At 45.5% G+C, this 27,481-nt stretch overlaps 1 protein-coding gene across 1 annotated transcript; it reads right to left on the reverse strand.

The window, feature by feature from the left end:
• Nucleotides 1-200: 200 nt before the first annotated feature.
• Nucleotides 201-27,481, reverse strand: LOC136477403 (tripeptidyl-peptidase 2-like). Its single transcript, XM_066475554.1, has 34 exons — nucleotides 27,090-27,481; nucleotides 25,434-25,512; nucleotides 25,272-25,345; nucleotides 24,932-25,041; nucleotides 24,766-24,846; nucleotides 24,512-24,598; nucleotides 24,299-24,441; nucleotides 23,538-23,688; nucleotides 23,340-23,462; nucleotides 23,040-23,123; nucleotides 22,749-22,936; nucleotides 15,323-15,497; nucleotides 15,095-15,216; nucleotides 14,918-14,997; nucleotides 13,049-13,107; nucleotides 12,691-12,845; nucleotides 12,109-12,287; nucleotides 11,759-11,871; nucleotides 11,520-11,690; nucleotides 11,237-11,362; nucleotides 11,068-11,168; nucleotides 9,229-9,346; nucleotides 8,779-8,858; nucleotides 7,594-7,666; nucleotides 6,742-6,827; nucleotides 6,616-6,667; nucleotides 6,392-6,523; nucleotides 6,090-6,158; nucleotides 5,642-5,734; nucleotides 3,961-4,056; nucleotides 1,898-1,996; nucleotides 1,362-1,454; nucleotides 855-1,004; nucleotides 201-541 (listed from the first exon to the last, which is right to left on the reverse strand). Exons 1-34 carry the CDS (start codon nucleotides 27,451-27,453, stop codon nucleotides 386-388), a joined length of 4,062 nt encoding a protein of 1,353 aa, XP_066331651.1. The 5' UTR covers nucleotides 27,454-27,481; the 3' UTR covers nucleotides 201-385.

The raw sequence follows: 27,481 nt of genomic DNA on the forward strand, positions 1-27,481 counted from the left end.
TTAGAGGGGATTTTGACTTGCTAGGGATTAAAACCCCCTCAATCCCCTTGGATTGATTTGCAACCGAACAAGGCCTTAACAAAATCATAATCCAAACTTTGTTTGACCCTGAATCCCTGATATAATAAACGACAATCTGGATCTTAAAAAGTCAATTGCGATCAAAAGATGACAAAAAAAAAAGAATAACGCACAAATCCAGTAGCTTGCCTAGTTGGCTTTTTATATTATTATTTTTTTGCGAAAATTTTATATTATTATTTATAAGAGAAAACTGCAGTGTAAGCAAATGACCATCGAAATAATGAACTGACGCACCCAACAATGAAAATGACAACTACTGAACCCAGGATGATAGAATGATTGCTAACATATGAGTTCACAATCAAAATGGTGGCAGACTTGGGGGAAAGCGGACTTGCATCCACTGCTTTTCGTAGGTTGAGACATGGCTCCACCCCATCTCCTCAATCAACTGGATCTTCAAATCGTAAAGCTTTTTCTTTGGTTCAGATTCATTTTGAATCAAATCATTTAGAATCTGGCCATCATGAAAATAGTTACTATTAGCACTGAGCTTAGATGGACGCAAGGAAAAAAAAAACAAAAAGTAGTACTACAACAGTAACTGGCAAGCATCAGATCAAACAATAACTAACAGATAATCATCTATTATCATTAAACATAGTTGCTAACAAAATATAGTACTCTGCAATACTATTGTCTTCACTTGGACCAGCAACCACTCAACCATAGAATAACTAATGACATGTAGGCAGAACAACCACTCCTCTAACAGTTAACATGAAGATTACATAACTGCAAATAGTAAGCACTTGATAGGCAGAGCATACCTTCAATGCTGTACCAGGTCTTCCACAGCGTTTTTCACGCAAAACAGTCAGAGTGCCATATTTTGCAGATTTGGCATCAACCCATTTAATCAATTCTTTGTAATTCTCCTCAAAAATATCTTTAGCAGATGCCTCAATTGACTCATCAGACTGTCACAAAACAAAAGAATTATTTCCAAAACATGACCCATGGCAATACACAGATAGACATAAAATACATGTATTGCAAGTTCAGTTGTATGACGTCATGCAAGAAATTAGAATACCAATGCATGGCATAAAGATCCACATACTGACTGAGCAAAAAGTAGAAAAACAATCTTGTTATGCTTTGCAATGTTGATACAAGGTTTGGACAGTTAGAAATTCAGGAAAAAGAAATCCAGGAAATCAATGAGCAAGATGCAGGTCTAAGTTCTAGGTTATGATAACATGAGTAATAAAAAGTAAAATAAAAACAGTAAAGGCATTAATGTCAAGAAAATATGAAATGCAAAGATGCTGTACCTTCAGTGACTCAATCTCTGCCAATGCAAGACACTTTTGATATAGTGCATCAGCTAACTGATCCCGTGTTTCTTCCATTTTTTTCTTGAATTTCTGTCATGGAGAAAATATTTCAGATAGTCAGCATTAAGTAGGAGCTACTCTCACCATTCCAAATTATAAGACATTTTGGTTTTTCTAGATACATTGCTTTTACTATGTATCTGGACATAGTGTATATCTAGAAAAGCCAAAACGTCTTATAATTTGGAATGGAGGGAGTAATACATTTTCAGAAAAAGAAAAGAACAAAACAAAGTACTACTGCCGTTTGAGATTACAAGGCACGTTTCATTTTGTTAGGACAAGGTTTTGACCAACAATTACTCACTTATGTGATATAAACCCATAATCATAAGTATGTATGTTCAACACGAATCTAATACCATCAAGTTTGTTTCACAAAAATCAAAATCATGTATTGATATAGTAATTGCTGGTAAAGGCTTGCACTAACGAAACAAAATACTTCAAAAGGAGGAAGTACTATCTGTTACCTGTGCTTCTTCATCTTCGGGATCTGAATTTAGAGATAAATACTTGGCCAGTTCCTCTTTATCAATACTGCCAACAACCTCATCGGCTGCAGCAATAACCTGAACACCAAAATGACAAAGTGGAAAAAAGAACTCTTGCTTGATAAGGAATAGTGAAATTGATTAAAAAGAGAGAGAAAAATGAAAGTTGATTTAAAAAAGGAGACAACTTATCAAAGCACAGCACTGACATAAAAGTAATACACTTGAACTTTGCATAAGGTCGAAAATATAACATGATTTTATCTGACAGATTAAAGGCATTAACCCACCTATGTGACAGGAAAATGTCTTCTGTAAGTTGGAATAGGCACACGGAATAATCGGTTTATTATGGAAGATATAATTGTAGACATATATAGGCAAGGATGACCTAGGTTTATAGAAATACTGCCTCCATCCACAAAAGGATGCAACTATGGGATTTGTGCAAGTCAAACTAGCTTAACTTTGACCAAGTTTATAGTGAATAGTATTAACATTTATGTCTCCAACTAGGTTTACTACAAAAATATATTTAATAATTAATTTAATGGTCCCTATCTTGTATCATAAATGTTAGTACCCTTTTATATAACTTTGGTCAAACTTCGAATCGTTGTGACTCCTAGAAAAGTGAGAACTGCGTCCTTTGTGGACGGAGGGAGTAGAACCAATCAACAGTGATCCTTACCTATTGGAGATCAATCTATCTATCCTAGCCATATGGGGCGTGAGGGTCTAGTAGGGGCGCACAGGCCCAGCAGGAGAACACCAGGCGGCTGCCGCCCCCTTCTGTCTAAAATCTTCGAATGGAAGTGAGAATGAGCACTGTACATTATGCTTGATGAAGAATATGTTTGAAGTATAGTTTTACATTCAAAAGTCTCAAATGTCCCAGCACTGAAGTAGTAACAGCCAAACTGATTTTGAATGAGGAGTAAATAGCGGTATACACCCAAACCGCATTTGAAAATGCTTAGATGTGACTGGATCCTTTTCAAGTTAGTATGATCAGCAATCTGGCTATGAAAATTCTATGGAATATTTATATGGTTATGTTTCATGTGAAATAAATACTGCTCTCTCCATTCCAAATTAAGTACACTTTGGTTTTGTTCTACGTTAAATTTCTTTAACCTTTACCAATTTTATTGGAAAAAGCACCAACATCAACGACAACAAATTAGTTTCATGGAATCTCAATGAAATATTGATAGTGGATTAATTTGAACCTGTAAATGTTAATATATTTTTTTTCTAGAAACTTGGTCAAAGTTAGAGAAGTTTGACTAAGAACAGAAACAAAGGGAACTATAATATGGAACAGAGGAAGTGAAAGCAACTAAGCCTTGTAGCCACAAGCAAGTTTTGGGTAGGGTATAGATGAAAGCCAACATGAGTTGACAGCAATATAGATGCATTAATAATGGTAATAGTAATATATAACCATAAAAAGGCACCAAAAAAGCCTAGTTCATGAATCAGGCATGTCGACTGCTGATTCCCATGTGCTTCTAAGGACAATTATTTGGCCATATTCCACTTTTCAAATCCATTTCATGTCAAAGCTATAGCCAAACTTTTACCTGTGTGATTGTTTCCTAAGAGAAAAATGCAACAAGATTTTTCATTAAACAGTGATGACATGAGCTAAAGTTTCCAATTCCAACACTAATCAGGCTTGCCAGAAAATCCAAACTTAAGGACGCCGAAATGGAGCCTGCAGGGATAGATGCCAATTCTATTGCACCAAATAAACGGCCAGTTTTTTTTTTTTTTTTTTTTTTTTTTTTGGGGGGGGGGGTGGGGGGGGGGGGGGGGGGGGGGGGGGGGGGCAATATATGCATGTTGCCACTAGTAGTGAGTTCGGGCATTAACCAAACAGTTCCAACACACCAACCATAGGCATGGTAGATAGTTAAACAAGGACAGCTTCATACAAGGACAACAAATTTGTAAATTCATTTAAGCGTTGCTAAGCTCAGTAGGTAGGCATAAGATGCAGGGCACCTAAATGAAATGGAACATTATTCAACATTTACCTCTTTTTTATGGCTAATCTTATCATCATCAGTTCCTTTCTGGAGAACACGTTCCAAAATCTTAGAGAGCAGAGGTGTGTACTTTGGATATTCTGACTGCCACATGCCAAGAAAGTTAAGTCAGTTGGAGTAACAAAACAAAATAATACAATATAAATATTCAGTTTCTACAATTTTGATGGCAGAAAAAAACTTTTTGGAAAGAGAAACAATAAGGTATCTTATTTCCCATCTTATTTATAAATTTTTCTCAAATACACAGGAGAACTGCATATCATTGCATTAAGAAGAATGTAATAGAAACAACACACCCCTCACAATGTAATAGAAACAACGCACCCAAAACACACCCCTCACAGGTCAGGAGAATGCAAATGCACCAGGAGAAAAAAAACACAACCTCGCCCAAACAAACCAAAACCTCCTCAAGTAATAGTAACCACCAGGGCTAGAAGTAGTGCATAGAAGGAAGCTGAGCCTAGCTCGGTTGGTTGAGGATATGGATGCACGCCTAGACCGCCCAGGTTAAGTCCTCATCGAGACAAATTTGGATGTCAATCCATAGGTTGGTCTAGTTTAGCCACCTAGTTCCTCTTACTGGATTAGTTTTTTTAGTGCATAGTAATTCTGTAAAGTACACATCCTAACAAGAAAAAAAAGAAATAAAGAGAAGGAAATAAACTGTTAGTAAGCTAAATGATACTCCCCCCAACCAAATATGATGGATGTATAAGCTCTGCGCACAGAGACCAAGGATAAATCCTCCCCACAATGCAACAATTGAAGCATCAAATCTGATGAGGACATTTCGTTGCCGTTAGTGTACGCCCACCATTGGCACATGTTGCACGTAGGGATTTAAATCAACCAGAGAATGGCAACTACCCATAACTATGCAAGCATTGTTATGTTGCATGCATGCACTACAAAGCTGATGCCCACATTGAAACCAAGAAAAAGCGGCGCCCACGTACAAATATGCTAAGTCAGTGATCAATATTGGGAGTTTTTCAACATCAAAGTATTGGCCATCAGGGGTTCCAACCCATATCTTTTATCAAAGTTTCGAAGATGAAATTATGTAGGAAACAGATATATTTGGAGAAAACAGTTCTATAGGAAACGAAATCTAACTATTCATCGAAAAGTGGACTGCAAGTTTGATCCAAGAACAGAATGATTTTTGTTAAGAACCTTTGGTAGAAGAACTTGAATAAAAGATAAGACTTCTCATGAAAGGCGAGCCAAAACATATCAGATGAATGATTTTTACAACATGAAAAATAGCACACCTTGAGTTTTCTTATACACTTATAGCATCTTTATGATTGTCATTTAGCCATTATGCATGGCACCCAAATTAAGCACACATAGACCTCCAAATTTATGTCAACATAATGAGTAAAAACATGTGAAATAAGATAGTAAAATGTGAATAAGGAATTAAGGATGATTCAGCAGTACTACATCTGAGGATACTACAAAAACATCATAAAAGGAAACAATAGTCCTTGCAGATAAGATTGCCTACAGCTTCAGCTATAAAGGACAGTGGACACATAGTTAGCAGACCGTTAGACTAGTGTATGTTTGGCACTGCAGCTATTCTGTAACATTTGATCTTTCTGAATACAGCTAATCATAAGAGAAATTGTTACTAAGAATCATATGCCAACGCTACCTTCAGAGAAGCCACAAGCTCCGACCAGGCAGACTTGTCCTCCTCAGTTTGTTGCTTAACACTGGAAAGAAACTTTATCTTGGTGTCTCGAACCTAGTCATGCAATACAATGATACATTGAGGATTGTATTACTTCTCAAGAGTTTGGATGGCAATAAGAGAAAACCACTGTAATCATGTATACAAACATGATTTGATCATTATTTCCATGTAACTGAAATTTACAACTATTTAATCAGCATAATAATATATTACATGGGTCTAAAATTTATTATCCGATGAAAACCTTTCAAAGCAATTAAGTTTCAGATAAAAAAAAAATTGGATGGATCAGAACTTATTATGAAACAAAAATAGTACATGAAAGAAGTAAGAAACCTAACTAAAAAGTAAAAAGAATACTGAATTCCAATAAATAGTATTACTAGCAGATTAAATGTGTACCAACCTCCTCATCTAACTGCTGAGATACGCTCTTTGTACCAACTGAAACCCCCTTTTCTTTATCATCATCAACCTGCAATAACTTGTATTGATTACGTCGAACAAGGAATGAACCACAGTATGAAACAAAATAGATCCCAACATATATGAGACAAAATGTAGAGCACAAATATATGCTGTACAAAAAGTATCAGGACTGTGTGCCTGTATGGTGATCCTGAACTGGAGATCCAGAACTAATACAAGGATGATCATAACAGCAACAAAGGTAGAAAATTGGGAGCTGGTGCATTCAATACTACTGACCTTTGATGGCAGAATGGTATATGAGATACTATAAGATACTGGAGCATGGTGGTTTTGTTCACCTTTCTTGTTAAATGTGCTTACAGTACCATAGGTTATGGACCCAACCAAAACAGCCCCAGGTGGAGCATTCTGCAGAGCAATAAACAAATAACACAAAAACAAAATCATATGACCGACAGTAGTGAAATCTAATCAAAATTATACATCAAGAGGATAAATACCTTTGGGAGTTTTTCTCTAGATGGAGGACCCACATAGAATGCTTCAGGTTCGCTGAAAATGTAAATGATTGTTGTAACTAAGTGCTCTTATAATAAGATAATCACAAACATTTGAGTAGGAGGTACCCTGGAACTAAAACAGTGGATTTGAAGGTGCCACTTCCAACTATAGGGCCATCAGGTTCAGAGTAGAAACTCAATGGAACGGAATCCTGCAATAAAGTCATAACATCTACATCAGCCATATTGGTAATCGGTCTAAATGTGCACAATTCTTGATGAACATGGACCCCTGGCTAGCTTTCACAATAAAGCATGTTTGGATGAGGGGAGGTTTTGGATTTGGGTAAAATTTGAATTAAATCCAAGGAATTTAAATCCCAAATTCCCTAACCAAATAGGCCATCATTGGCAACAAACTAACAACTAACAAGAATATAATTGACTGCAAGGTCCACACTCCACAGAGCAAAAGGCACTGAGTTCAGTAAATCATCCTTGAGAGTTAAGACCATGAGCCAAGCAGTAGTAGCAATTATTGGGCAGGCAAACCTGGCACCACCTTTTTGCTCAAACCAGCCTACAGAAACGAACGTAAGAAAATCTTATCTTCCAGCCAATTCTGTGATCTATACTGTTGCTCAGACATAGAATCACCAGGACTCAGGAACATGTTGTTTCATACATTCTTGCAGGCTTGTTCAAGTAGAAAGGTTAGTTGACAGGCTGGCAAATTTCAGATGTACAAGCAGATGCAAACTAGTGATAGTAGTTTTGTATTATTGCCTTGTGTACAGAACCATATTCAAATAATGGATGTCAATAAAAAAATCTAGTCCTTACATGGGATATTCACAGCATTTTCAGAGTAAATCTCCAGGACAATTTACATTTTATGGGTATGAGGCTATCAGCCCACCCATGACCAAAAGTACGTATGTCAAAGAGGTGGTTGTAACATGAGTATAGAAAGAATACCTTTTTATCTAGTTTCCTCTCAATAAACACAACCAATTCCTTGAGTTTCTCCAAGAATTGCACATTCTCATGCCTACACCATTAGATATATTATAAAATAAACGAGACCATGGTAAATGAAATAGCTTACAGCATCTGACACGATAACCTTGCATTTTTAATCTATCAAAATACAAGGCATCCACACAATGCTATTAGTTTTGCTATTCCATCATCTTTTAATGCAATCTAATATTCTATTAGTTTGTTTATTCTTCCATTAACTTGCTCAGTTTTGACCCAGAAGTAATGTAAGAACATGCATGTCCAGCTTATACATACAACACCTTCATTTCTAGGAAAGTCCCGCTACAACTTGCGGACTATCCTTCTAGTATTAAATAAAAAAGGATTCCCATGTATTGCCGTATGATGCAAAAGAATTTATTGTGCAATGAAACTACAACCAAAACAAATGAGTTCGTATTTAATAACTGAGAACAAAACATGTATGAAATTTTAAAGATGCACAATTTATTCTTTCTGGCAAGAAGCATGCCACCCCCCCCCCCCCCCCCCCCCCCCCCCCCCCCCCCCGCCAACATTTTCTGTGCAGACAGATCTAAAGATGTAGATGAAGAAATAACCACAGGGGTTGCATGGAAAAAGAAAGCTCAATGTTTAGTATGCAACAGTCTTTCTCTGTAGCCATAAATCTAGTTTATGTTATTGGGGGTTCCTAGCTCATGATTTGCCATCAGATAGCATGGTTTAAAGAGATTTGATGCTAAGATGGTATAGAGTCAAAGACGACTAATTAAGTGCCAAATACTCAGTGTGTAAATATCTTGGCTGTTGGAGCTGAGTTATTCAAGTTTCAATAGTCAGTAACACATGAGCGACGGTGGCGCTGTGTATGGGTGGGGCAGGGGTTCAGGGGTTTTCTTGACCTGCGTGAGAAGGTATTCTTAATGCAATGCCCGGGGGCTGTCTTACCCCCGCAGGTCGAGTTTTTTTTTTTCAGTATCTTCCCTTTTTGAGTAAACCAGTAGGTTGGTTAGAGTTCTCGCTGAGTACTGGTTGTGCAAAGATATACAGTGTCATAATAAGTTACTCTATGTTAACCCATGTGCAACATTTGCATATTATTAAAACAAGATGACATTAAAAAAAAAGAGAATGCATATGAAGATGGGAGAGATTTACCTTATGTACAGTTGCAGCGTGTATTCGCCTTTTGAAAGTTTGACATAACTAGGGTAAACGTCTCCAGACGAGTAAATACGCTGATTAACACAAAAAAATATATATTCTAAGCAAGGCAACATCAGATATGTTAGTTGGGCTAAAAAGGGGAGCAAGAGTAACATCGATAAATCATAGTGATGTCTAGACAGGAATTCAATCAATTGGCAAAATAAGTTAATACTTCCATAGTTTCTCTGATTCTCTCACATTAACAAAGTTGTATTTTTAAGAAGAGCGAAAACACAAATTACGAAGTACATAATGATCCATGCAGAAAAGGGAAAAGATGAGGATGAATTAATCAACACAAGAGAAACAGTCAATGGAAAGATAACATCTAAAATTCACCACCATTGGAAGGGACAAATAAATTAAAGAAATGTTTTTCTATAAGCAAAAGAAATGCACCTTGTTTGAATCTGATATTCTATAAAACTGAGACTCAAATTTGTTGTCATATATTCTGTTGTTAAGCAGTGGCACATGGGGCTTTATTTCAGCACTGTCTTCTAGTTTGAACTTGTAACTGCAGAGATTCAATGACAGAAAGAAAATGAAAAAAAAGCAAGTCTTGAGTCTTGACAAGAATGTATAGGCAAAGTTCGGCTAGGCGGCGATTACTCAGCGACTACGCGCGCCTAGTCGCTGGGCGAAGCCCGTCGCCGCGACTAGGGGCATAGTCGCGCATCGTGGCGCTAGGCGGCGCGGAGGCGCGCTAGGCTGGCGCGTAGGCGCGCGAGCTCGAGGGTGGCTCCGATTTGGAGCCAAATCGGAGCACGGGAGGAATTCCCGTGCGGCCAGGACCGCGCACGGCCATGAGACCCAGGCGCGGGAGGCTAATGGAGCGCGGCGCCATTCGCTCCTCCTCTGCTCCTCCCCTGCTCCCCGCCGGTCCTACTCCTCCCGCCGGGCAAGGTCCATCCCGCCGGACGACCTCCTCCCCGCCGGTCCTGCTCCTCCTCTGCTCCTCCCTTGCTCCTCCTCTGCTCCTCCCGCCGGTCCTGCTCCTCCTTTGCTCCTCCCCTGCTCGTCCAAGCTCGTCCCCGACTCGCGCGCCGCCGGTCCTGCTCGTCGTCAACTCGCCGCCGCCGTCCTGCTCGTCCTCGACTGGAACCCCTCCCCGCCGGCCACCCCAAGTCCCCAAGGTGAGCTCTCTTCCCTCCCATGCTCCTCTCCCTCCCATGCCGGCAGCTCCTCCCCTGCTCATCTCCCCTGTTCCATTTCTATCACCAATCTTCACCTTCATGATTGTGGGTCTGAACCAATGTGTCTGAGTTGCATTGTCGAACTATTGCGTATCATGTATATGCACATGCAGTTCTGCAAGATCTGTATGCTTGGGTACAAAATGTGGTAAATTTACCTTAGGTACTACAATAAGAAATCAAAATGATTTTGTGAAAATCATGAGTATGACATAAGAAATATTGTCTCATTTCTGGGAAATTAGGATCCAGCTAGTGGATCTATGTATATGTCATGAATGGATATGATTTACCAGTGCATTGTTGTCATTTTACTTATAACAAGTATATATTTGTTGCTGCCATAAAAATAAAGTTGGATGTTCTATTATGACTGATGCTTGGTCAGATAGGAAGAGGAGAAGCATAATGAATCCAGATAAGTCACAACTTAGTGTTTTCTATTTTTTTTTATGAACAGCTAGCTGTCTATTCTAAGTCAGGATAGTAACGTGAAGAGAGGCAGAGGAAGACTGAAGTTGACTTGGGTAGAGGCAATAAAAGGAGACTTGAAAGGATGGAATATACCCAAAGACTTAGCCTTAGATAGGAGTGCTTGGAAGACAGCTATTCACGTGCCTGAACCTTGATTGCTTCTGTTGGGTTTTAACTCTAGCCTACCCCAACTTGTTTGGGACTTAAAGGCTTTGTTGTTGTTGTTGTTGTTGTAACAGCTAGCTGTCTATTGACTAATTTACTAACTACTAGCTGTCAAAATGTGTTGCAGGAGCTAGGAACATGCAAGAGTAAGCCAGCTAGGAATCAGATATGTCTACTGGCCCTCTTTTTATACTTACTGTGACTCATATATAGTAGTTATATACATATATATAGTTATATACATAATATATATATAATTTATGGCTATATTGCCAAAACGCCTAGGAGCGCCTAGGACCAAGTACTCCCGACTAGGCGCTAGGCAATGGGTCAGCGCCTAGATTCCGCCTAGCGCCTAGCAGAACTTTGTGTATAGGTATGTCAGAAGCAAATATAAACTCACGTTAAGGTCAGGGCAATAATTTGCTTGCCAGAGGGCAATCTATCACGGTCAGTGGGAAGCGAAGAAAGATTACACTCCACAGGTCGATAAGGCATCCTGATCTGCAATCTTAAAAATCAATATATGGAAGGAAAAAAACTCTTCAGACTTCTACAGATTCTCAACTGACCTTGTTCAGGGTGGCAACAGGAACAAGCTTCTCTGATGCTAGAAGTGATCTAGCAACTATAAGCAAGGGTGACTCACCATCAAGGGTAGTTACTTTCTGATCAATGGATATTCCATGGAACACAATCTGCAATTTGTAATGAAAATATTCAGCAAGGAAATAACTGGTATAAACAAATTGCCTCACCAGTCAACTTACAAATTTATCTAGGAGACCAAGGATTAAGGCTGATCAGAGAGAAAGAAGAAAGAAAGAAAAAGATTGTTGATGTAGATAGAAGCACCTCAAAATCAACACAGGTAGGCTCATGGCTAGCAATTCCACTAGACCAGAACTGGGCTATGGACAACTCCAAAGCTAAGCCACCTTCAACAGGAAAACTGAAATTCTTTGAAGATGGAGAAGAGAAAGTAACAACAGCCTCCCATTTAACAGGCCGCTTCAGTGGACAGATCTGTCATATTTGATGTTAGAGATTGCATCTTAGAAATAGGAATTAAGATAAAATCCTATGTAGTATACCTGAACAGTATCCAAAAAGAACATTCTAGGAGTATCAAAAGCTGATGTTCGCATAGTAACTTCCGCCCATGAAGCTCCAAAAGGTACATTTATGAACCTCCTTTCAATATGACCTGAAGGAAAGAATATGTATAAAAAAAAAGTTGCCTTTACTTTGAACCTACAAAATTTGTCAGTCCCTCCTCCCTGTGTTGGTACACATTGGTGCTTAAAAGGTCCTCAAATTTGCCTAAAAAAAAGGTCCTCAAATATTCATAAGTGCAAACCATACTAAAAATAAGTGTACATCCAAAAAACAAAGATATATAAGTTAGCAAAAAGGACTTTTAGCAGGCAGTAGCAATGAATACCAGATTGAAAAGAAAGGTTTGAAATTGACAATAGTGGTGGCTCTCCCAATAGAGTAATAGGCTTTATTACAGTAATTGGCACACGGAAAATAGGTCCACGCCATGGTGCTTTGTAATCTATGCCATAAACTTCAAAATAGTGAAGGCCACTGCTGATATTAGCAGGATTGACGACAATGCTGCAAGGAAGTCAAAGAAAAAACAAATGAAGAGTTTCACTCGACAGAATTGAAATCATATATTGATCAAATAATTTTGATATACTATTAATATTGTGCAAATTGAAAGAGAATGTGATCATTTCCCAAATTTATGGTTTGATAAGAAACAACATTTAGCTTCAATTGAAGAGCTTATGCTATCGCTTCAATAAAAGTTTGCAGCAATAAGTTAATGAACATTGTCCAGTGACAAAATCATGTCATCAACCATGATCAGATGAGCGACACGTGTTATCTTTTTGTATGTGTTCATATAAACAGATGCCACAACAAATATTAATGAAACACTACACTGAAGTCGGAGGAACTGAATATAAAAGAAAACGATATGGTTGTGGTTGAATACACAAAAGATACCAACTTGAAACTGCGCCCATTGTTTGTGACCAATATATACTCAGGAATTTGAACCACAGAGGTATCAGTTGAATGCAGTTGCAGGCACTCCTCGAAAGGAACCAGTTGCTCCAAGTTACTCGCACCCTCATGAAATTTTGGGTCAAGTTGCACAGTCCACTGAAAAGTGAAACAGTTAATACAGTAGAAACCTTTTTGTGCAGCCCTAGCCCCACAGAAAAAAGAAAGAAAAAACACGTTTGTAACTTTGTAAAAGCACATCTTCCATTGCTCAATAATGCTTCTTGCACCTCCAGCCTCTTTTTGGGAAGGAAAAATACAAAGCAGGACACTGTAACCCAAACAGGTTAGCAGGAACTAACCTCACTTGTTTGGCGGCATGCATTGCCCCCGCGGAGGTATATTCCTCTTAGTTTTGGAACTGCAAGGCATACATGCTACCATGTTATCCTAATACATATATATCAAATCAACATCAATTATCAATACAGATCCTTTAGCTTGCATGTCATAAAAACACAACAGATGTTGAGATTGCATCATTATTCGAAACTAGAGGCAATAGAGAATAAACACCATGAAAGCACCACTATGGGTGAGCTTTCAGTGGAGGCTCCTAGTGTTAGTGTGGTTATTAGGTCGATAACAGAGGAGGCTGCCATGTGGTGTGCAGCCAGGGCTAATGTAATGAGCATATGCAGCCTAAGATAGTTTGGCAAGGTGCCTAAGGTCGTGTGTTTTAGACTGTCTCCAACGAACGACCTAAACGCAAAAATGCGCTCGGCACAGTGTTTTTGGTACCAAAACACTCCTCCAACAGAGGACCGAAACCAGGTACCCATTCTGGGTCCTCTGCGATTGGTAAGGCAAATCTGCGTTTCGAAGAGAGACAACGCAAATGGTGGGAGCCGGGGCAAGACGACGCAAGAGCTCCGCCGAGCCGTGGGCGCGAGCTCGGCCGGGCCGCGAGCTCCGCCGAGCCGCGGGGGCGAAGGAGGAGAGGGAGGGGGGCCGGACGCGGGCGCGAGCTCCGCCGGGCTCGGGGAAGAAGGAGAGGGAGGGGGGCCGGATCCGGGCGCGAGCTCGGCCAGGCCGCGGGGGCGAGTTCCGCCGAGCCGCGGGGGCGAGCTCCGCCGAGCCGCGGGGGCGAGATCCGCCGACGCGGGCGCGAGCTCGGCCGTGCGCGAGCTCCGCCGGATGCAGGCTCCGCCGAGCCGCGGGCGCGAAGGAGAAGGAGAGGGAGGGGGGCCGGACGCAGGCACGAGCTCTGCCGGGCTCGGGGAAGAAGAAGGAGAGGGAGGGGGGCCGGATCCGGGCGCGAGCTCGGCCGGGCCGCGGGGGCGAGTTCCGCCGAGCCGCGGGGGCGAGCTCCGCCGAGCCGCGAGCGCAAGATCCGCCGGCGCGAGCGCGAGCTCGGCCGGACGCGACCTCCGCCGAACCGCGGGCGCGAAGGACAAGGAGAGGGAGGGGGGCCGGACGCGGGCGCGAGCTCCGCCGGGCTCGGGGAAGAAGAAGGAGAGGGAGGGGGGCCGGATCCGGGGGCCGCGCCAGCGCCAGAGCGCGCCGTCGCCCCACGTCGTCGCCGTCGCCATGCCCGGGAGAGAGAGGACCGAAGATATTTTGCCTTCGCCGTTGGAAACCGAGGAATTTGGGTTGCTCACTCATTCACTGTGCGTCACCTAAATCCCGGAATGGGTCTTTGGTATGGGTCTTTCTCGTTGGAGATAGCATTATCTGGCTGGTGGCGTGTCATTTATTATTTTTGAATGGTTTGATTGAAAACATCATGCAATTAAAAATGCTTTAGAGGAAAAAAAATGGCTTCGATGAAAAGAAAGAGAACCCTAAGATTTAATTAAAAAAACTCGGTCTTGAGGGAAAGACCACCCCAAGGTATTGATAGCAGAAGAAACTCTCACTGCAGGACTGAGATAATAGTAATATAGTATAATACCCTGAAGACCCCCCACCCACACGAGGCATCTGTCCAGGAGCAACCAGGACGCGCCTGCAGGCCATAACAGATTAATAGCAGGGGGCAAGGGTTTCGATTTAAACCCAGCCCCGGAAATTCGCACCCATGGGGAGACGAACCAGGGACATTGGGATGCTACTAAGGCATTACAACCACTAGGCTGCAGGCACTTTCGCAGATTTAATTAAATGAAATTTCAAAAGCCCTTGGAAGAAGATTTATTAGATTAAATACTAAAAACAGAGAGGGTATTTACTTGACTTTCCCACTTGATTGATTGAGATTCTATAAGAAACAAGTGGCAACTTCTTAGCCTGCTGTGCATATTCAAAGGCCCTGCCAAAGCAAAACTATGATGTCAACTGAAATTCCAACATCATATCACAAAATTTTCGTCAAATAGAATAACATGTACAAGTTAACTGCGGCTAACCTATCAACTTGCAAAAGCCCATTTCCTGTGGTCAGTTTCTCCTCAGTTGCATTACTTATAGATGCAGCTGTATTCTCTATTGCTTTTCTCACAGAATAAGGGCTTAATGGAATGCCTTCAGCCTGAAATATATTCCAAATTAGAATAACATGTCTTGCTTTATGCCTTTACCAAACATAAAAATGGGTGTATTGCATTAATGAACAAAAAAAAATTGGCCACACAAACCTTCATGCCACTAACAAGAAGAGCTACCCCACCACAGGCAGAAGGAGATGCCATGGAAGTGCCATTCATGAGCATGCGAGATTGAAGCGTCCAAGTTGGTACAGGAGCAACTGCACCACCAGGTGCACTAATGGAGACGCCAAGATCCCCATCAGCAGTAGGGCCTCGGCTAGACCTTACATTTCCAATAACAGATTTAAATGTTACTGCCTAAAAACAAGCACAGTTGTAATAAACCTATTAAGTCAAGACAAGTAAAGAATCTAGAATTTGCCACCTATCCTATTGGATCAATTGGAAACAATACCACAAGACACATTACCACCCCTTGCATTTTTCTCCAACCACCACCCGATATTTCACAAGGACAAGTATAATATATTTCACCAGGACAAGTATGGAATATGATAAAACAGGTTAGATTGAAACTGAACATTTGGTTTGTAGGAAAAAAGCTTACCTGAGAAACATTTATTCTCAAAAGATTACATAGAAAAAGGTTACTTGGTGGGAACCCAATTACGATAACTTAGATTTCCCCTAATCCCCTTCTCCATATTATTTGTCAGATACTGATAAATTTGGGAGGCTAGGGCAACAATTCATAATGCAAGGCGCCGTACAACTCATGGATTATGATAAACAACTATCTCCTCTAAGTTTGCTATGGGCTTGTCCCTCACTGCTCACTATGTATGCACTCATACCAGGTTATCTCTAGAAAGGATTACCTTATAAACAAACCAAAGAGTGGAAAGATTTTTAGTATACAGAGAATGAGGCCCTGTTTGTTAGGGCTGAAACTTCTCCAGATTAGGTGGCTGCTCTAGGAAGTCATAAGGCTAAACTATCCAAGAGCACGAAAAATATAAAGGTAGGAATATGAAAAAACATTCAAAATTCTTTTATAGATTTTACAAATTCAAAAGCCATAATTCAGATATGGTTTCAAATAAAAACTTTAAATTTTGCAATTATGGATTTCAAGCATTCAAAACCTTCTAGATATTAAGATTTGAATTCTGGATTCCAAATGCTAAATAAAAATTAAAATCTGGATTCCAGATTTTAAGCTAACAACTGTTAGTCGCTGAATTCTCACTCTTGGTAGTAGGAGAATTCTTACTCTCATCGAGAGAGGATGACACTAGGAGTTGGGGCAATTTTCTTGTCTATTTCTCACACAAGCTCACACAAATGCCATACCAACCTGAGGGGTTGGGGTTACATACTTATAGGCTACTAGCCAGCCAAGCATATGCCAAGATGCTAGTCTAAGATGCTAATATGCTGTCCTAGCTAAGATGTTGTCCTCTAGTCTAAGATGCTGTCCTCTAGTCTAAGATGCTGTCCTAAAAACAGAAAAACAGCCACAAGGACCATGTAAGCAGCGCAACCCCACAAAGACCAGCCACACATGAGACTTATCCATCATTCTCCCCCTAAGTCTTGTGCGTCGTCTTGTGGGAGAGTTGAACCATCCCGGTCCTGGAGCAGAGCTCAAGGAACTTGATCCTCCCAAGGGGCTTGGTGAGCAGGTCCGCAAGCTGGTCCTTGGTGTTGATGTAGCTCGCCTTGATGCTCCCTTCCTCCAAACAGCCTCGGATGAAGTGGTACCTCACCCGGATGTGCTTGCTGCGTTCGTGGAACACAGGGTTCTTTGCCAGGGCCAGAGCGGACTTGCTGTCCACCCTGAGCTCCACCGCTCTAGTGTCTCTGCCGAGAAGATCACCAAGCAGTCGAGCAAGCCAGAGCGCCTGAGTCGAAGCGGTGGAGGCCGCTATGTACTCGGCCTCGCAGCTGGACAGGGCCACCACCTGCTGCTTGACCGACTGCCAGCTAACGAGGCACTTGCCGAGGAAGAAAAGGACCCCGCTCGTGCTCTTGCTGGTGTTCATGTCGCCGGCGTGGTCGCTGTCGCTGTACCCGACAAAGTGTGCCGCCCCAGGGCACCTCGGGTAGTAGAGGCCGTGGTCGAGAGTCCCCGCAACGTAGCGGATGGTCCTCTTCACAGCTTGCTGGTGCTCCGTCGTCGGTCGCTGCATGAACCAACTAACATAGCCGACGGAGAATGCCAAGTCCGGCCATGTGTGGACGAGGTAGCGAAGGCTCCCCACAAGACGCCGGTACTGCGTAGCGTCCACCTCCTCCGTCGTGCTGTCGCGGCTCAGCTTTAGCCTCTCCTCCATCGGAGTGAGAGCTGGGTTGCAGTCGGTGAGCCCAGCTAGCTCAACGACGCGCTTGGCGTAGGCGGTCTGTCGAAGCGTGATCCCAGAGTCATCCTGGTGCACCTCGATTCCCAGGTAGAAGGAGAGAGGCCCCAGGTCACTCATCTGGAAAGTGGCCTTCATCTCTTCCTTGAATGCCGCCACCTCCGCATCCTTGGTGCCGGTGATCACCAAGTCGTCGACGTAGACACCCACCAGCAGGGCATTTCCTCCATTGCCCCGTCGGTAGATGGCCGCCTCGTGCGGGCTTTGCTCGAAGCCCATCCCCTTTAGCGTGGAATCCAACTTGGCATTCCACGCCCTCGGTGCCTGCCGCAAGCCATAGAGGGCCTTGTGCAGGCGGAGCACCTTGCCCTCCTTGTCGGGGATCGCAAATCCCGGCGGCTGGTGCACGTAGACCTCCTCCTTCAAGTCGCCGTTAAGGAACGCCGACTTGACGTCCATGTGATGAACACGCCAGCCCTCCAGGGCAGCTAGCGCAAGGAGTCGCACGGACTCCATTCGTGCCACGGGAGCAAAGGCGTCGTCGAAGTCGACCCCCTCCTGCTGCACGAAACCTCGTGCCACCAAGCAAGCCTTGTGCTTGACGATGGCGCCGGCTTCATCCCTCTTCAGCTTGTACACCCACTTAAGGGTGATCGCGCGGTGACCACGAGGAAGGTCAGCAAGCTCCCAGGTGCGGTTCTTCTCAACCGCATCCATCTCCAACTGCATCGCGGCGCGCCATGCCGTGTGTCTCTCGGCCTCTGCATACGACCGAGGCTCGCCGTCGTCACACGCAAGGTGCAACTACGCCTCCAGGTCGTGAGGCACCGGTCCCGGCACCGGCTGGTCGCCGAGAAGGTTCTCCATCGTACAGTACCGCAATGGCTCGCCGTCGTGGTACGCGTCGATGCGCTCCTCGTCGTGAGAGAGCGGAGTAGCGAGCTCAACCGGGCTGTGTTCGACACGAGCTGGAGTAGACGTGCCCAGAGAGGTGCCTGTCGATGCTGGAGTGCGTGGCGTTGCCGGCTGTGGTGGAGCCGGCGAAGAACTCATCGCAGCCGAGGTCCTGGCTGGAGAGCGTGGTGCTGTCGGAGTAGCAGGCGCCGGGGTCGGTGGAGGCTCGGGGACTAGGGTAGACGCGCTCGCCGAAGAAGAGCTGCCTACTCCCCCAGCTCCCTCGAAGTGGACGTACTCGACAGTGAAGTCGTCGTACGTCGGAGCCAAGCCATCGTCCACCGCCTTGTCCCACGCCCATCCTCGCCCTTCGTCGAACACAACGTCACGCGCCGTGCGCACACGCTGTGTCTTCGGGTCAAGGATGCGGTAGGCCTTCGAGCCTTCCGCGTAGCCGATGAACACTCCCGGAGTGCTCCTGTCGTCGAGCTTGCTGATGTGGCCAAGCTCCTTGGCGAACGCGAGGCAGCCGAAGACCCGCAAGTGGAAGACCGCCGGCTTGCGCCCATGCCAAGCCTCGTACGGCGTCTTGCCGTCGAGCGCCTTGGTAGGCGAGCGGTTGAGGATGTAGACGGCCGTCACCACCGCCTCTCCCCAGAAGACAGCCGGCATCCCCCTCTGCTTGAGGAGGGCCCGAGCCATCCCCACAACCGTCTGGTTGCGCCGCTCGACGACGCCGTTCTGCTGCGGGTTGTACGGCGCGGAGTAGTGGCGCTGAATGCCCTCGTCAGCGCAGTACGACGCGAATTCAGCCGCCGTGAATTCGCCATCGTTGTCGGTGCGCAGCACGCGCAGCTTGCGGCCGCACTCCGCCTCCGCAGCAGCCTGCGCGCGCCTGATGGCGTCCGCAGCCTCTCCCTTGCTGCCGAGGACCATCACCCACATGTAGCGGGAGAGGTCGTCGACGAGCAGCAGGAAGTAGCGTCATCCTCCTGGTGTGGCCGGTGTCACCGGGCCACACAAGTCCCCGTGCACAAGCTCGAGCCTCTCCTTGGCTCGAAAGCTAGCCCGCTGGGGAGTCGCCTCTGCTTCGTCAACACGCAGACGTCGCAGAGCTGCTCCACATGGTCGAGGCACGGCAGGCCTCGCACCATCTCCGTGGCACTGAGCCGCTTCAGGGCCTCAAAGTGAAGGTGCCCGAAACGCTCGTGCCACTGCCACGCCTCGTCGTCCCGACGAGCAGCGAGACAGAGGGGTTGTGCCACCTGCACGTTAAGGACGTAGAGTCGATTTGCGCTTCTGGATACCTTGGCAAGAAGGCGACGACGACGATCCCAAATCCTCATGACTCCGTCCTCAACCACCACGCGCGAACCGTTCTCATCCAGCTGTCCCAAGCTGATGATGGAGTTCCTCAACGCGGGGATGTAGTAGACTCCGGTGAGCAGCCTGTGCTCACCAGACACGGTGGTGAAGATGACGGAGCCGACGCCCTTGATCTCCACGCCGGAGGCATCCCCAAACTTGACGGAGCCTCGGACGCTAGAGTCAAGCTCGGTGAAGAACTCCCGTCGACCGGTCATGTGATGGGTGGCGCCGGTGTCGAGGCACCACCCGTCAGTCTTGTCGTTGCCGGAGCTGTCGCCGAGGAGGGCGTGTGCTTTTGGCTCGTCAAGGTGGAGGAGAGCCGCTGCGGCCGGTGCCGCTGGAGGTAGCTCGATGCTGGCATGTGCCATGAACAGAGCTGGCTCCTCCTCCTCCGCCTGTGCGACGTGGGTCTGGCCGCGTCGTGGCTGTCGACAGTCCTTGGCCCAATGGCCAAGCTGGCCGCAGTTGCGGCAGGTGTCGTCTCGTGCCGGCTTGTGCCTGCCGGCGGCGCCGCCTTGGGCGCCTCCGCGGGCATCACCCTCGGCACGTCCTCGCGCCCCGGCCTGGGCGTCTCTGCGCGCCTTGCCACGCTTGCGGCCGCCTGTCGCGGAAGAAGGCTCCCCCCTTCCTCCGGTCACCTTGGCTGGCAAGCCACTACTCCCGAGTGAGAAGGAGCTTCCCGCCAGTGGTGATGGGCCCCGAGAGGGACTGTGGCTCATCGCTGTCGACGACCTTGAGGCGACCTATCGCCTCCTCGATCAACATCGTGGAGAGATCCAGCAGAGACTCGATTGAGCGAGCCATCTGCTTGTACTTCTCGGGGACGCAGCGGAAAAGCTTTTCGACAGCTCTCTCCTCGCCGTAGGTGTCGTCGCCGAACTGCACCATCTTCTGCAACAGAGTGTTGAGACGGAGAGCAAAGTCATCAACGTCCTCACCTGGCTTGAAGGCCAGGTTCTCCCACTCCTTGCGAAGTGCCTGCAGTGTGGACTTGCGGGCGCAGTCGCTGCCGATGCGTGCCGCAGCGATGGCGTCCCAAGCCTCCTTGGCAGTCCGCTTGCTGGTAAGCGAGAACTACATCTCGGGCGGGACTGCAGCGATGAGAGCATCCAGCGCCCGTCGATCTAGGTCGTAGTCGACGTCGCCGTACCAGACTGCCTCCCACATGTGCCGCACCTGGAGCTTTACCCTCATCACCGCAGCCCACTCGACGTAGTTGGTCTTGGTGAGGGTAGGCCACCCACCACCGGGACCAACGTCCCTGACAACAGCCTGGAGCCCGTGGTAACCACGGTACCGATCCGGGGAGAGAGAGCCACGCTGCCTGTGAAGGCCGCGCTCTCCATCGACCCGTCCGCCACCGTTGCCGTGCGCGCCTCCTCCAGGAGCGCCGCCGCCGTGCGCGCCTCCTCCAGGAGCGCCACCGGCGCGTCCGCGCCTGTCTGGGCTGCCGCCGCGCTCGTGGGCGTGCGCGGCTGCCCCAGGAGCGCCACCGCCGTGCGCGCCTCCTCCAGGAGCGCCGCCAGCACGTCCGCGCCTGTCTGGGCTGCCGCCACGCTCGTGGACGTGCGCGGCTGCGCCGCCCGCGCTCGCGCTGCCTCCCTCTCTAGTAGCTCGAGGTCCGCGTCGGCGGTGTCGTCAGCGGAAATGGAGCTGCCGATGCTGCCGCGCAGAGCCTCGACCTCCGTCGCCGCTGCTCCCGCCTCCGCTCTGGCTGCTGCCAGCTCCGCCGCTGCCAGCCTTGACGCCCTTGCCGCCGCCGCAGCGGTCTCTGCCGCCGTTCGCTCGCGTTCCTCTGCCGCGGCAAGTTCGGCCTCCTGCCGACACCGCGTGCTCGAGGCGACCGAGCGCTGAGACTGCCCTGCGGATATGACGCGCTACCGGGGGGCTGCTGCGTGAGGAGAGGGCTGCTTCAGACGAGCTGCGCGGGGGAGGAGTGAACAGGAGCGGCCGGAGGAGCTGGTGCTGCCAACAGCTAGGGCTGTTGTGGGGCTGGGAGAGAAGATGAGCAAGAGATGCTCAGGCTACAGGATAATACGGCTCTGATACCAGTTGTTAGTCGCTGAATTCTCACTCTTGGTAGTAGGAGAATTCTTACTCTCGTCGAGAGAGGATGACACTAGGAGTTGGGGCAATTTTCTTGTCTATTTCTCACACAAGCTCACACAAATGCCATACCAACCTGAGGGGTTGGGGTTACATACTTATAGGCTGCTAGCCAGCCAAGCATATGCCAAGATGCTAGTCTAAGATGCTAGTCTAAGATGCTAATATGTTGTCCTAGCTAAGATGCTGTCCTCTAAGATGCTGTCCTCTAGTCTAAGATGCTGCCCTAAAAACAGAAAAACAGCCACAAGGACCATGTGAGCAACACAACCCCACAAAGACCAGCCACACATGAGACTTATCCATCAACAACTTCAAAATCTAAAGGGCGTACCCAGTGCAGAGAGCTCCCGCTCTGTGCGGGGTTGGGGAAGGGTGTCAGTGGCAAACCTTACCCTCGCCTGTGCAATGCGAGGAGACCGCGACTCGAACCCGGGACCTTCCGGTCAGGAGGTAAGACTCTACCGCTTGCACCAGGCCCGCCCTTCTAACAACTTCAAAATCTAATCTATTGAAAATATTGAAGACATCAAATGTTTAAAACTTTGGATTCAAGCATTTATGTTATGGGTTTCAGTCTCCAAATTTTATCTCAAACAACAACTACCATCTTCTTGCTTCTAGTCATACGGGTTGCTTTCACTTTTGGAAAGGCCGCACATTTGGATTTCGGTTTACTTTCCAAGAGAAGAGGAAGCAAAGCCCGAACAAACAGAGACAGGACTTGATGTTAAATTCCAGTGGTTCTACGAGACTTATTTTATTAGTTGCACAATACGGTTTGCACAATATATATCATCATTCATAACAAAACAGCGTCACATGAAATTGTGGGACTGACATACCATGTGTACTCCATTCCCTTTGCAGGTGGTTGTACAACACAGTGAGCTCCAGCAGCCATAGCTGGTGAAACATAAGCACCAACACCAATAATGCTTGTACTAGTCCCACCTGGAGCACCAACAGTGTTTAAAGCCGGTCCATTGTTTCCGGCGCTACTAATGAATATAATACGATGCTTGTCCACAACCTGTGAAACAATATAGATCTTCAGCCACATTTCCATGAGCATTCTAAAATAGAATACTGTAACCAAAGAATTGATGAAATAACACTGCAGTAAAGGACCCCACCTCATTAGAAAGATCAATGAATCTGCCATAGTCAGGAAGAAGGGTAGCCTCTCCATAGCTCATGTTAATCAGATCACATTTGTGCTGGATGCCAGAATTCAAGGAATCAGTTTAGGGAAAATCCTAAGAATTGATGGAGAAGGCTGCTGAGCATCTTTAGTGAACAGGTATTCCTCGAACATTACATTAAAACTTCATAAGGATGCATTTACAATGGTACTGTGTTCAATAGACCACAAGCAAATGCATTTTGCACTCCACACCAATAAATGATATACAGAATAAGGTTAGTGTTATAACCTCTACAGCAGCTATCAAGGCCCTCACCAGGCCCGTCCCTGTCTCCATTGATCCTAAGCGAGTGTCTCCAATCTTACAGGAAATCAATTGTGCACCAGGCGCAACTCCATTCAGCAGAGGTTCCTGTGTAAGAACTCAACACAATAGTGCCTTCGAAAATTTTAATACAAATGAAAAGCCAACAGTTAGGTAACATACATCTGGATGAAATGCAGCTGCAATGCCCGCGACATGAGTAGCATGGGGAGAGCAGTCAGTTACTATACTAACAAGGTTCCCATCATTATAAACATTTGCTACAAAAGAGCAAGCATCCAATTTGCTAAAAATTGCATATTTACGTTCAAGCCTGCAGGAAAAAAAATAGTGCATCAACCATTCATCTGAGATCAGAAACACATTGTTTAATATATAAGAACACTGCATACCAAACTGAAGCTAAAACAAAGATAAAAGATTATGTTTCAACGGTTAGCTGTAAAGTAGAAATTTATACTGCATAGAAACCTGAAGCTAGGCACATACTATCACATACAAATATAAAATGGTCAGATGCCCCAGCCACAATAAGGGTTACATCAGTAATGGACAAATGGTATATAGAGAAGTCTATGACTCGAAATAAAATGCTCTCTGGTTCGGGCTTAAAAAAAATAGAGCTTGCGTTCCGGCACATATGAGATTTAATCATTTGAATACCTAAGGTGCTTTGATTAGACAATTCCTTTCTTTTTTTGTGTTCAAACGGTGGATGTTTGCGAAACCATATAAAATTTTCATGGAGTATTTTATGGCACTGTTTAGAAATTATGACAAGAACCATTGATAAATGAATGCAGTTCATTCAAACAACATGCAGCAAAGCATGGGCTATACAGTAATAGAAAACAAAACCAGTATAAGAAATGAACAAGACCAGGAACTGCAACATCTAGTTAACAACACAAAATCAACTATACCTGTAGTTTGTCAGTGGAACAAAATCTGCTAGTTTTCCACCATCATTGCTACCCTCAAGGGTCTGGGTATCGACAGCAACCCTCCACACATCACCATCATTCCATGTAACAATATCGATTACAGGTCCCTTATCATCATAACCCTACAAAAACAGGAGGAATACATTACACTAGAAAAAAAAAATCCCCTTGCGTTCTATGTGGTCTTCTTACTTCAGCTTGTTTCCTCAGGTATTCAAGTCTGCTTTGCAGGTCTTCATGAGCCTTCTTCACCACGGTGTCATCAGGCTTAGGATGCTTCTGCAACCATTACCAACTAACATGAGAACTTCTGAAAGAGCACTTAACAATGCCCCCAGCAGCAATACTTGTCTACACTGCAAAGAGCAAACTAAATGCAGTACATACAATAAAATAAACAATAGGCAGGAGTGGAGAATCAAGATGCAACCAGAATGGACCTAAACCTTTTCAAATTCATTCAGCTGCTTCAGAGCATTGGAAATTGCTTCCTGGTTTTCCTCGTCCCATTTCTTCTTTCTTTCTTTCTGAAGTGCGGGTGGGTAGATCCTTGTTAAGATATCAAGTTCAATATAAAAAATTTGGAGTGTAGGCACTGAAAATGAAATTTACCTTCAATCGAGATATAAGTGTGTCAGTAAACAGTTCATATATTAATTTACAGCCAACATGCCACTCTTGAGAAGGGTTTTTCCATGAGGGGTTTATAACCAAACGAGCACCTGGGTGTAAACAGCATATCAGGGAAGAGTCAGTAGAATTCCAATAGGAATATGGATCCCTATTGGCAGCATTGATGAGACAAGGAACATTCATTCATAAATCCATTGCAAGTAAGAAAGGTATACACTCCATACATTTTATTATTTCACAAGAATGCTGAGTATTAAAAACTACCATCCATTTGAGAAGAACAAGAAATGGCATGGAAGCTAAACACCATCTCACCAACCTGAAGCACCAACAATAGCACCATCAGCATCAGCTTTCACCACTTTGGACGTGTCGACATCACCACTACCAGTGCTGCATTTAAGAGCATACATGTATTTGAATTAATGGACACATAATTCAAGAGAAGTAAGCATCCAAATGTTGGAAGGATCAATAGTACCAATCAAGTACATCAAGGATTTTAGGCTTTCCATCTGAAGTAGTCTGCAACCCAGCAGCAGCTGGATCGACTCCGGAATCTGTCATGTTTACAAGTCAACATCAGCACAACACAGCTAGGAGAATCAAGCCTATCAATGTATGGAATTGCACACAAATCGGATCCATCGTAGATCACGCAAGACTCAGACTGTGCCCGACTGCCCATGCCCTGCATTCATGCTTTGCCTAAACAAGAAATTTTACAAAGCAATATCTAATGGAGATGTAACAACCCCCCACTGATTATACTTCTCTCCATGTTTATTTATCATATATTTCTTAACTATGGTTATTTATTTGAACAAACTTGGTTGTGTTTCTTTAGCAAGATGAACACTCATGCCAACAGGTAAAGGCTGCTAATATCATCTGAACAATACAACAAGCAAGCAAAGTCAAGCCCATAAACTGCAAGCAGGATTCAATTAAGGATGCAACTATCGGGAGAGAGTTCTCCCAATAACAGTTAGAGTGCAACCCCCCCCCCCCCCCCCCCCCCCCAAAAAAAAACACAAAAAAAAGTCCACGCCTTACGTCTTCCCCCAACAGGCAAAAAAACGCTCTTGCTCGTGCCGCCATCAGCCACAACTGGATCTCATTGACTCACCAAGCGCCACCACCGCTACACAAACCACTCAAATCCTCAAGCACTAGCCACATAATTATTGTACCTTGATCGGGGAGAGCAAGGTTTTGTGCTCAAAACAAAGCCCCGCCATCCTTCACCGTCACAGCTGCAGCCTTGGCCCTTGGCACCAAACCCTCACCCACCCAACTGCCAGTCCGGTGTCCTCCCCAAAGCTCCCTTTAGTCTGGCAGCACCAGGTAATCCCAGCCCCAAACCCTAACCTTAATAGTTGGCAGCTTCTCCTCTTGTTCTTTTCTTTTCAGGATTTTGTTGATTCTGACATCCATAGTTGTTAAAATCTCGAATTCTCGATTCTATGGTGCGGTTTTACGACTTTACGATCCAAGTTTATCGGGTTGATCTACGATTCTGTTAATTAGAATCTACGATTCTAGTAGTTATGATCCTACCATTTTTTACCCTACCATTGGAGTTCCGATCCGATTTAGGTTCACAATTTTAATAACCTTGCTCAACAGCAATTTGTTTCCAAATCTAGGGAGCTCTCAATTTAGATTTATGTTCTATAAATAACAAATCATATTCTGCAAAATTCAGTGTCACTTCCACAGACCATGAGCCTCCTATATGTGACAAAGATCACACCATACACACCAGCTTAAACCACAGATATCGAAAACAGAAATATACTCGCTAAAATTCAGAGAGGCTGTTATCCTTTAACTGGTATAAAACCCACAGCGCCCATCTCAGTTATGAATCCGAAAAGCATGCAGTTACAAGCCACACAGCTCAGTGACTTCACCTACTTAAACACCGCAAACCACACAAATGACAACTACGAACCAAACCAGTTAGCCACATGCCCTATCATAGCATCGCCTACTAAAACCCTCAGCCGAACAGATAGCACCCAACACCCAATCTTATCACTCCGGCGAAAACCAGCCGTGCAGCCCTACAGCAACGGGGCGAAGTCAACTACAGCCAACCCATAGGGGTACGCAATCACACCTACTTACTCACCGAAGATAGCGATGAGTGCGCCGCGCCCGTCGTACTCAGGGTGCGCGGCGAGGAAGCGGTCAACGCCGATCTCCTTCTTCGGCATGAGGGACTCGAGGAACGAGGGCTCGGTGAGGCGGAATCCACCCGCAGGGGCGGGAGCGGCAGCAGAGGCGGTCGTCTCCTCGGCTGGTGGCGGCGGAGACGGGGACGACGAAGGCATCGCGGTGGCCGAGACGCCCCTGCTAGGACTCGAGCGTCGAGTCGTAACCGCCGCCGCCACAGCGCTGGCTGTGCCGAAGTGAAGTGGTCCAGAACAGGCGGAGACTGCGATGAGGAGATGCAGGTTGGCGTGGGCGACGGGTTTATGTAACGACGCCCACATGATTAGTCCTACTCCTACCAGGCTACCA

Source organism: Miscanthus floridulus, chromosome 8 (assembly GCF_019320115.1).
Source record: "Miscanthus floridulus cultivar M001 chromosome 8, ASM1932011v1, whole genome shotgun sequence".
NCBI lineage: Eukaryota > Viridiplantae > Streptophyta > Magnoliopsida > Poales > Poaceae > Miscanthus > Miscanthus floridulus.